At 43.8% G+C, this 10,312-nt stretch overlaps 1 protein-coding gene across 1 annotated transcript in view; it reads right to left on the bottom strand.

Moving 5' to 3' along the window:
* The window catches only part of CLDN11 (claudin 11), a 10,492-nt gene extending 2,342 nt beyond the window's left edge, over window positions 1–8,150 (bottom strand). Inside the window, exons 1-2 of the mRNA XM_010171546.2 lie at window positions 7,859–8,150; window positions 4,773–4,937 (exon numbers count right to left, since the gene is read on the bottom strand). Coding sequence (XP_010169848.1) covers window positions 4,773–4,937; window positions 7,859–8,084 — 391 coding nt within the window. The 5' untranslated portion in view covers window positions 8,085–8,150. The remainder of the gene's footprint in view (window positions 1–4,772; window positions 4,938–7,858) is intronic.
* Window positions 8,151–10,312: the final 2,162 nt, after the last annotated feature.

The following is a 10,312-nucleotide window of genomic DNA, read 5'->3' as shown; positions in this document are numbered from 1 at the left end:
ACAGCCATAAATTATATATATATATATATATATATATGTCCATAGACTATAAGAGCCTTATCTATCCAGACCCTCCCCCACAACACAGAACTAAAGAAAACACTTGTACAGGGTGAGAAGAGCTCTCAGGGACACCAACACAATGGCATCTCTTATGCCTGTGGCTCCACTACATGTCCAACCACCTTATTTTCATGCTGACAATAGCAGAGAGCTGTGAAACACAAGCCAAGGGCTTTGCACGGGTTACTTTGACCTCTCTGTCTTTGGAGGCTACCAGCTGTCACCAGCAACCCCATTGCTCAGCAAGAGGAACGCCCCGAAACAGGACGGGATTTCATCGCTCTGCAGAGATGAGATTGGGCTGTAAATCCTCCCAGACCATGTGAAAAGGACAGTCTGCAACTGCAATATTTCTTGGTGAACACAAATTGTGGTTTAACTGTATCAAAGAGAAAGGCTGAAAATGAGTTGATTTGCCAAGAAAGCCAAAGGGATTGAAAAAAAAAGCATTTTAGGGCAAGTTTAAGATTCTAAAATAGCTACCTACATAGAAAAGGGGTTTGAAGAGAAATGATCACCCCTTCTCCTTTGTGCTAATGCCGAGAGACCCTTTGCCTCTCTCTAAATAAGGACATCTTCAGATAGGAGAGCTACTGTAGGCAATATAGCCTAGCAGGAAGGGAAAAAAAAAAGGTCTGCAAAGAGAAGAATTAATTAAAGCAGAGAACAAACCATAGCTCCTGGCTGGCACAGCAGAAAACCCATCCCCAGTGGCTGCAGTTATTGTCAGAGAAAATATTTTCTTATGGAAAAGAGACGAACATTGGAAGGATGCTCATAAAGCCAGTAATGTAGTATAGTTTATATATTATACATATTTTATATATATTATGTATATATACACTATATATCTTATATATCTAATAATAAGCACCAGTAATATAGTATAGTTTATATATTATATATATTAAGTATATATACACTCTATATCTTATGTATCTAATATATCTATTAGATATATATACTATATATCCAATATATAGAGATACAGATATATATACTATATATCTAATAGATATATAGATAACAATAAAAACAGGAATAATAGAAAATATTCTATGACTATTTTTACTATTAGACCAACTATATTAGCTGGACAACCAGGCATGTTTTGGGGCAGACCCATCCTGGAAAGCTTGCCTACTTTTTGCAGCTAGAGTAGGCAGTTCTGCAAGAGACATCTCAGTCTGGTTGTCCTTGCTCCATCAAATCGCTGTAAATCAAATCCACCGGGACACATCCCAGGCTCCCAGAGTTTCTAAGAGCTTTTTGACTATAGTATTGCTCAAATATAGACTATTTGACTACAGAATTCAGTCTGTGGAGCTGAAACTCGTAATATTCTGCATGACAGGCGTGGTTTAGTCAGATGGAAGGACACGCAGGCGAGAAGCACAGAAGGTGCCTGGGGAGGTGGGGGAGATACGGCAGGATCACTCCAACTGAAGGGACAGTGAGTCCCTGCCAAATTCCTTAACAGTCAGTTAAAGGCTTTCTGCAGAAGAAAGAATAATTCTTTCATAGCTAAATTTAATTATTCTGAGTTGCTGACTCAGTCACACAGTTTGCTCTTTCAAAGCATTTGGTTGAAATAATAGATATCCATTTTTTTTTTTCTATGTTCAAGACAATCTTTTAATTTAGACTTTTATTGTTGTACAAGTAAATCTCATGCAGTGTCCAGAAAAAAAAATTATTAATAGAATTATTTAGTACACAATAGCTAATATGGTCATTTTGCAGTAGTAATTCCCAATAACTAAATATATTTTTCATCTGTGTTTTCCAGTGTCTCAGGTCCCTCACCTCCACTAGGAAAAAACCCGCTTGGTTACCAGCACGGGGTCCCCCGAATTAGTACCAACAACACAGGATGGGGCAGGGTTTTTCCATCAACACTAGTGTATGAAATGTTTTCCTACTGGCTCAGAGCAAACCTCTGCTGACGGTTGTTTTCGGCAATAAATCAATTCTCCTGGGCAGATAAAATCAAGCACAGACATAAATCCATCAGCAGGCAGGACGGGAGGGTGTGCTCACAGGTTGCACTCTGCAGCCTCCTTTTATCAGCAGACAGAAAAATCAATGGAATATCTGAGCCCATTGTTTTCCTGGCAAGTTTTCAAGTTTTTTTTTGGTTTTTTGGGGTTTTTTTTATTTGCTTCTTTTTTGTTTCCCCCCCACTGTTTCAACCCCTGTTTTCTTTTTTAATAAATTTCAGTGACAAACTGTCATCCCTTCCCCAAGCAACCAGTGAAGTTTGCCATGGGGCCAGCTCCCCTGATCACATCTCAGCTCTCCCTTTCTGCTCTGTTGTGAGTGTTTTTGGGGTTTATTTTCTTTTAACCAGAGCTCTGGGAGTTGGTCCCCGTTTAGAGGAAAAGGCTGGAGCTTGCACAGATGGGAAAAACCACAAACAAGGGTTCAGTGACCAGAGAGTAAATAAGAACAGTCCAGGGCATATTACTTCTAGAATATAATGAATTTTAATTCAGTATTATGACTTTCGATGCCAGATTCATGCCTATTAAATGCTCTGGAATGGTAACACCTCATTTTGCAAATAACAGATCATTAATCAGCTTAAATAATGTCACAGTCCCAAGCTCTGTACATTATTCTCCTTCCAAAGGGACTGTCTTGTTGATTAGCTTGGAAAAATTTGGATTTTGTAAAAATAAATGTGAATTGGGTTGGGGTTTTTTTAAAACAAAACAAAACAAAACAAAACAAAAAACCCCCAAACTTTAAGAGCAAAAGGAGCTGATTTATTCTTCATTTGTGTTCTGACAAGAAGATCATTATTGTCATAGTGACTAAAACATTCTTGTGATTGTGACTAAAACATTGAGACCAGGCTGCCGTTCCCAGCCCAGATCATTCAGGACATCAGTGACACAAGCAAACCACTTCACCTGCAGATGCTTCAAAACTCATAGGGGTCAAAATCAGTGAGAAGTGTCCAAATCCAACCCAAAGAGCATTGGTCCACCCATGTCTCTGTAAATACACATTTCATTTCCTCACGGGATCTACCTAATGGGGAAACCACGTTCTGAGGCTGAGAGGAGCCTGGTTTGTGGAGCACCACAACCTTCTCCTCCATCCTCTTACACCTATTCTCCTTCCTGGTGTCACACCATGGCCAGACCAGGATGAGAGAGTGGCTCACCAGACCCCAAACCCCCAGTGCAATGCTTGGAGATACAGGATGTCACTGGTTCTAGTGCAGCATTACCCAGCACTGTCCCTGCAACGCGTTTGCCACCCATGTGCTGGTCCTGGAATCCTGTTGCCCTTCAGCAAAGCAGATTGAAGGGCAATAATCTCACCTTCACATCTCCAGCCGTGCACATGGGGATGAGCTACAGCTCGGTTCTCCTTGACTGGAACCTAAAATCTGTATCTGTGACAAAGTGCAGCTCTGCTGGGCCTCCCCCCGAGCCCAGGCAGGGGAAATCTGGCAGCACAAATGCCTCTGGAGTTAAAATTTCATTCACAGGCAGAAAAAAAACACTTTTTTGGGGGGACAGGGATGAAGGTCACATTCCAACAGCTCTCTAATGTTGGAGATGTCTCTAATGTCCTCTCTAACATTTAGGACACCCCAGCTATTCACGATTGGGATGTCCTAAACAGCCCCTATAAAGCTGATTTTAGGACTTCCAGCTGTGGCATTGTGCCCTTAAACCCCACAAGCATTGAAAGGACCCCTTGGTCTCCATCCCTTAGATTCTGGACGTACCAACTCGTACTATCTGCTTCTCCTCAAGGCACTGGAGGAGGAACCACTTGCAAGGAAGGAGAGTCCAGAGGACAGCCCCTCTGAGAGTGCAGCCTGTGCCCACTTGAAAAAAAAATAAGGAGAAGAACAACGAAGACGGGCATGATGTCAGCGCTGGCCACCAGCAACCAGCAGAGCCACACAAAGAGGCCACTTTCCCTCTCCCCTCCTCCTCTGCCACACAGACGGGTGAAAACAAGGCACCGCAGCCTGTTGCTGAGATGACGAGGCTTCAAGAACATGCAGGTGCTGTGCTGGGGACAATGAGCTCCACAGTCTGTGCTGCTCAAAACAATCTCCTCCGCAGGCACTTAGGATGGGAAGAAATTCCCAAGGGAACTCAGAGGCCAAGGGCATGGTTGGCCAGAGGGCATTGGGAAGCAGAGGGGACATGCCAGCCCTCTTCCCAGGTCCATGCCACCATCCCTGCTGTCCCCAGAGGACCAGAAACCCCTTGGCCATGAGCTTCCCTTCCCACACGCCTCAGCTTCAACCCAACTGCATCCACGATGCCCAGGGAAAATTCAGAGGGTATCCATTCCCTGAAAGCAGCTTGGAAGTTGAGACCTTTTTCCAAAAATAGCTTCACTTCCACAGCAAACCAGTAAAACCAGTGCCCACAGGCAGCTGCCTGGGTGCGACTGCTATTGCCCTGCCACAAGCAGAGGCGGTGGCCATGCCCGAGGAGTCCACAGGACAATGCACTGCAGGGTTTCGCAGCCCTCCCCTCTTCACCCTGTTTCACTCCCTCCTCCTGTCCTTGTCCTCCCACTCCTGTCCTGCCTTTTGTTCAGGGCCAGCTTCAGGGCCAGCCCAGCCTGGACAACCAGCCTTTCAGCTGAACATGCCCGAGCAGCTTGCACAGTGAGGTCCTGGAGCAGAGGAAGGAAGACCTCTGGCTCTCGGCACGCGGTAGATGCCTTACCCAGGAGGATGATGAGGATCCCTCCCAGCTGGGACCGCCGGTACTTGGCAGCTCCAGGCTCGTGGCCCATCCGGATGCAGGGCAAGACCGTTATCAGTAAGAAAATAGCGGGAAGACCCAGGACAGAAGCAGCGATCATCAGTGCTCGACATGCTTGGACATACCCTGTGGGAAAGGCAAGGAAAGAGGATTTTTATCATTCGGCACAAGAGAAGGAGACCTTTGGACAAAGGCTGCTGTTTGATGAGCTCCCAATGCTTGCATGGAGTACCAGAGACAGGTTCAATCCTTGGTGTAAACAATTAAGACAGGGAGACCACAGTACAGTGGGCAGTGCATGAACACGGGGTGTGTGAGCTCAGAGGTTTCCAATGAACAAGTAGCACTGCCTGGAAAACACAAACTCTTCCCAGCCAGGCACTGGGAAATCTGGAAAGTAGGAGAAACAGCTAGGAAGGAGTTTTCCTATATCTTTTCATAGAATCATAGTATGTATTGGGTTGGAAGGGACCTTCAAAGGTCATCTAGTCCAACCACCCTGCCATCAGCAGGGACACCTTCCACTAGACCAGGTTGTAATTAAATAACAAGAATTTAAAGTCTTAAAGAGCAGCTCACTATGAGCAGAGGTCCATGGTCACCCAGAGGAGAGCTGGATAGTTGAGGACCCACTACTGAACCATGCAGACCCATCAGATACTGTCACCAGCTGCTCTGGGAGCTGAGGACTGTTGGCCTGGGAGGAGAAGGGACACTCACTTTTTACCCTCCCCAACCACAGCCACATCCCAGTGCTGCACCTCAGGACTCCAGCCTGGCAGTGGGGTTTCAGAGGAGACCCGGAGCTCCAGCTGACCGCTGGTACAGCTCTTCCTTAGGGAGAAGAAATGACTTTGCAGAGCTTCTTGAGTTGCCATAACCAAGGGCCACATGATGTCTCTGGATCCCTACGAACCCCACGGGATCCCTATGGACCCCACGGGATCTCCTGGCATTTCATCAGTTCCCACTCCTCTCCTGCCCACCCCTGTGCAGCACCAGCAGCCTGACACCAGGCAGCGAGGGACAACAGGGGACAAGGACTGTGGGTGTGCTGGGCAGGGCTGGGACATTTCTACCACTCTGTGAGAGCCTGTGTATAATCATGCAACAATTTTAAAAATATTTTTATATATTCTATATATCTATAATTTATTTTTCTATATTTTAATCTATAAAATTTATGTATAGTACATTAAATGTTTATATAAATAAATAAAAACAGGTCATCACTTGCATGCAAAAGAAAAAGAACAAGCCTCAGATTTGCTCCATTGCCTGGTGAGCCTCCAGCAGCTCTCAGGACAGCCTCAGCACAGCAAATACGCTGCCTCTGGTTCCCCTCTGAGTAACAAAATGAAGCTGCCACACGCAGACATGGAGTTTTGTGATGTCCCAAACAATATCAGCGATCAGGAGCCTCAAGCACATCCCACTGATATGCAGGTAAGACACCAGGAATGAGGATTTTACTGTTCCTGGACATGCAGATTCTCTGTATATTTAATATTTGCTCAGGTTTTATTTTTTTTTGATTGGGTTTGTTGTTTTTTGGGATTTTTTTTTTCAAAAGGAAACTTAACAAAAAAAGTTACCTGAGGAGTTCAGGGCAAAAAATGAGACCCTAAAGAAAGGAGCTGGCAGTGCCCGGTGTGGTTTCTGTGCAATCAATCCCAATTAAATGAGAACCCAAACATATTTGTTTTAAAGAACTGACTCAGGCAATCGATCTCAGTCTCTCAAGGTTCTCAATCCATTTCAGCTATCGGGCACCCCAGGATAAATATCTCCACCGTGGAAAGCTGTGGGTATCAAACGGGTTACAAGCAGAAGCATCTGGTTTGGTGATTTGTTTCTGCAGGAGGGAAGCATTGCTTTCTGCTGCTGAAAAACCTATTTATGACATTTCATTCAATAATGTTTCTTTGGGACAAGCCTTTTTCTCTTTCTTCTGTGCCAGATCATATTGAACAACAGTAGCAATCAGGAAGGGAAACCTACTAAAATCAAAGTGTGTGTACACAGGGCAAGGGAGAATAGGAGCCAGTCAGAGAGATCCCATATTGCTGAGCACTGTGTGATACAGACCAGGCTCTGGAACAGAGGGAAATTCGGGAATAAATTTTCTAACCTCTTGTGAAATGATTTTCACAGCAGTTTAAATAAAAAAATAAAGAAACATGGGGAAAAAAAAAACCAAAACAACAAAAACCTACAAGAAATGGTTATTTTTATCCTGCCAGCTTTGGAAGAGGCATCTCTGACATGCAACCTAAATCACAGCAGAACAAAGTGCTGCAGATTTAACAGTGACCGACACAGATGAGATCATTAACTCAACTTATAGAAATAGGACCACACAAGGCTTTGGAAGGTTTGATTAGCTCAAAAGATGTATTAATACTGATGAAACACCTTGCTTAACTTCTGCTTTGCAGTAAACTAGATGAAAATTACTGTATAATTAGAAAATATCAAGACCAGTTGAATGTAGTTACATCTGTTTGCCGTGTAAAGTTCTGTCTTGCCTTAGAACATGTGGGAAGCACAAGACCATGAAGTCTAATAAAGATCTTCCAAATGATTAAAAGCTATAGCAGCATTAATAATAGATGCTGAAAGATTCATTATACTCACTCTAAAATCATTTTAAGGAATAGAACTTTAACATTTGTAATAGTTCATCATCCTCTCAAAGCAAAAATCAAAATGTTCTCTCTCAAAGTACTCTGTTATACTTTAATATACAGTGTCTGTTTTGCAATGCAATCTAGATGTGAGATGAGCAGTAATTAAACATTAACTGGACTTTAATAGCCACAGATAACATATGATACCTGGGTTTGATCAAAGCCAGGTATAATTTAATGAGAATCCTGTTAAGAGATATTGTTCACATTTTTTAGCGTATTTAACAGACAATCTCCTGCGCTGATGAAGCTGAAGGAGCTTCGCCATCAATTCATCCTGCAGCAGGACCTGCCCTGCTCGGAGCAAGGCTTGGTTCCACAGCTCTGGGTGGGAAGGGGAAGACGGGGAACACATACCTGGCAGGATGAGGATGTCCACGAGGGGTTTACAGTGGTAGAGACCTGTGGCCATGACACAATCTGCCCACAGCCCCTTGGATCCCAGCTCATCCATTTTCCTGCAGGTGGTAATGGTGTAGCCACAAGTCACCACCCAGTCATTGGTGGACGTTGCCACAATCACCCCGATCCACCCGATAAAACTGCAGATAAATCCGGCCAGGTGCAGGCAGGTGGCCACCATGTCGATCCCTTGGTGGGGCAAGCTGGACGGGGGATTTTTTAGCAGAGCCAGCCAGGGAGGTCCCTGCTGCAGATCCCGGCTGCTGGGACCTACTGCAAGCTGTGAGGCTTTGGTAGGACGAGGTCCCTGGTCAGGCACTGCTGCAGTAACTCACTGCCTCTGCCCAGCTCCCTCCCTGGGAGGGGTTAGAGCTGCCTCCAGCCCCATAACACATGGGAGGAGCGAGCAGGGAGCCCCAACTTCTGCCAGTTCAGCAAGAGAGTCAGAGGGGAAGGAGGGTGTGGAGAGGAGGAGACGCAGAATGACACCCACCCGTGCTTGAAAAACAAACCAGACTGCTTCATTCACAGGCAAACTGCCTGCCTACTCAGAATTTATCACCAAGGGAGAAAAATTCAGGCAGTGTTTTCAAGCTGAAGACAAACGATCACACTGGTACCTCTTCACAGAAAGACAGGGTGAGAACGTGGGGGACAGAGTTACTCAAGAGGTGGAATTGATCATCTCATCAAAGCCATCAGCACGGTTGCAGTAAAAGGACAAAATCAGTTTTGGGTCTTTCCTGATGTTTTCAGTAACTGCAAAAACATAAAACATCCATCACTGCACTCTCTGCTTGTGCCTGAGTTTTCAGAAGTATTAACTAAGACTCACAGAGTCTTAAATATATTTTTAAGAGCCCTTTATTTCAATTTTTGAATGCTAAAATTTAGAATGAGCAACTTTTCAATGAGAATCATTAAGGGTGTAAATTTTCATCTACTTGATAGAACAAGGAACAGCCCACTTCAAAATGTCAAAAGAAAAAGAAAAAAACCCAAAACCAACTTTTGCAGCCTGTTCTGCATCAGGAGAAATATGCAGGCAGGATATTCTCCTAATTTAGTTGTATTTTCACAAACACATATATACCTTACCGTGTTCCAACACATCCCTAATGGAATTTCATCACTGTGCCTCCTCCAGCGCTGCTGATTTTGCGAAGGGGAGGTTTGGATGTAGGCAGATAAACCATGCCTGGAGGGACCACTAGTGGAGTGCTGTCCTCATTGCACTGGGATGGGAAAAACTGGGCAAGAAAATCACAAAACAATGAATTCAATTCATTCCCAGAGTTATTAGTGAGAAAGAAATACTAGAAGTTCTACTTCACGATTAAGGTGCCAGGAATAAAATTTACTCTGTTCTATTTTTTTCCCATTCTTTAGCAAATAAAGTGAAAAACAAGCACAAGCCCACGCTAAGCTTCATTTGTCACATGTTCCTTAGGTTCAAAATTCAAGGACACGAGGCCACAGTTTTGTTTTGTCAAAGCTTCACCTGAACACTGGAGTTCCTACATTAACAGTTGAAAGTTATCTTTGAAAAGGCACTTTTATAATAAATAGAAATTTAATAGTTGTCTTCACATTTGTTTTATATTGTTGGTTACTCCATGGGTTTTTTTTCCTATACCTGGTTTATGGTATTTTTGTGAAGCCAGTTGGCCTTCCATTGACTCTCCCCGATGTGATTCCACCTTTCTACGTAGCTTATTCTTCTACTGCACCCACTTCAGGTGGGGCATGCTGTCACTTATATCCAACCATCATTTTCATGTTGTCTAGGCTTTGATTCCAGATGGATTTAATCTTTCCCCAAACATTATTCCTGCTTATTTATTATTCAGGAGATAAACTTGTCATCTCTCAAGGGAAATTAGTGTGGTTCCACTTCTTGGACCACACTATTGTGTTGGACAGATCAGGCGTCACCTCCTGAATTTGGACAGAGATGAGCTGACAAATGAACACGTTCCAGCCTCTCCCCTTCGCTGACTCAGTTTATCTAACTTTATAGCATCCTGTAAATGAAACATCTGATCTGTTCGCATCAAGTGTAAATGCACACAGCTTAATACTGCTCTTTGATTAATACCAGGCGTAAGGATACGTAATCACTTTGGGATGACTGATCCCAACCTCTGTCGCCTAACGGTGCTGTCACCACACAATCCTTTTTTTTGAGTTTCAACTCTTCATTCTCTAAATCATGCTAATACTTAGATTTCTAACATACTTCAAAGTATTTCATTTTTCTTTCAAATAGTAGAAAAGCTTGCAAGATCTTGATATCCCATTTCATCCCAAAGCTGAGATTAGAAGCATTTTATATGATGGCAGTACAGGAGCATTCCTGGGCAGGAACAACCCCAGACTCCAGTACAGGTTGGGAAACGATCTGTTAGA

This window comes from Antrostomus carolinensis, unplaced genomic scaffold (assembly GCF_000700745.2).
Source record: "Antrostomus carolinensis isolate BGI_N321 unplaced genomic scaffold, ASM70074v2 scaffold1197, whole genome shotgun sequence".
NCBI classification, from domain to species: domain Eukaryota; kingdom Metazoa; phylum Chordata; class Aves; order Caprimulgiformes; family Caprimulgidae; genus Antrostomus; species Antrostomus carolinensis.
This window is presented reverse-complemented; position numbering and strand designations above follow the sequence as displayed.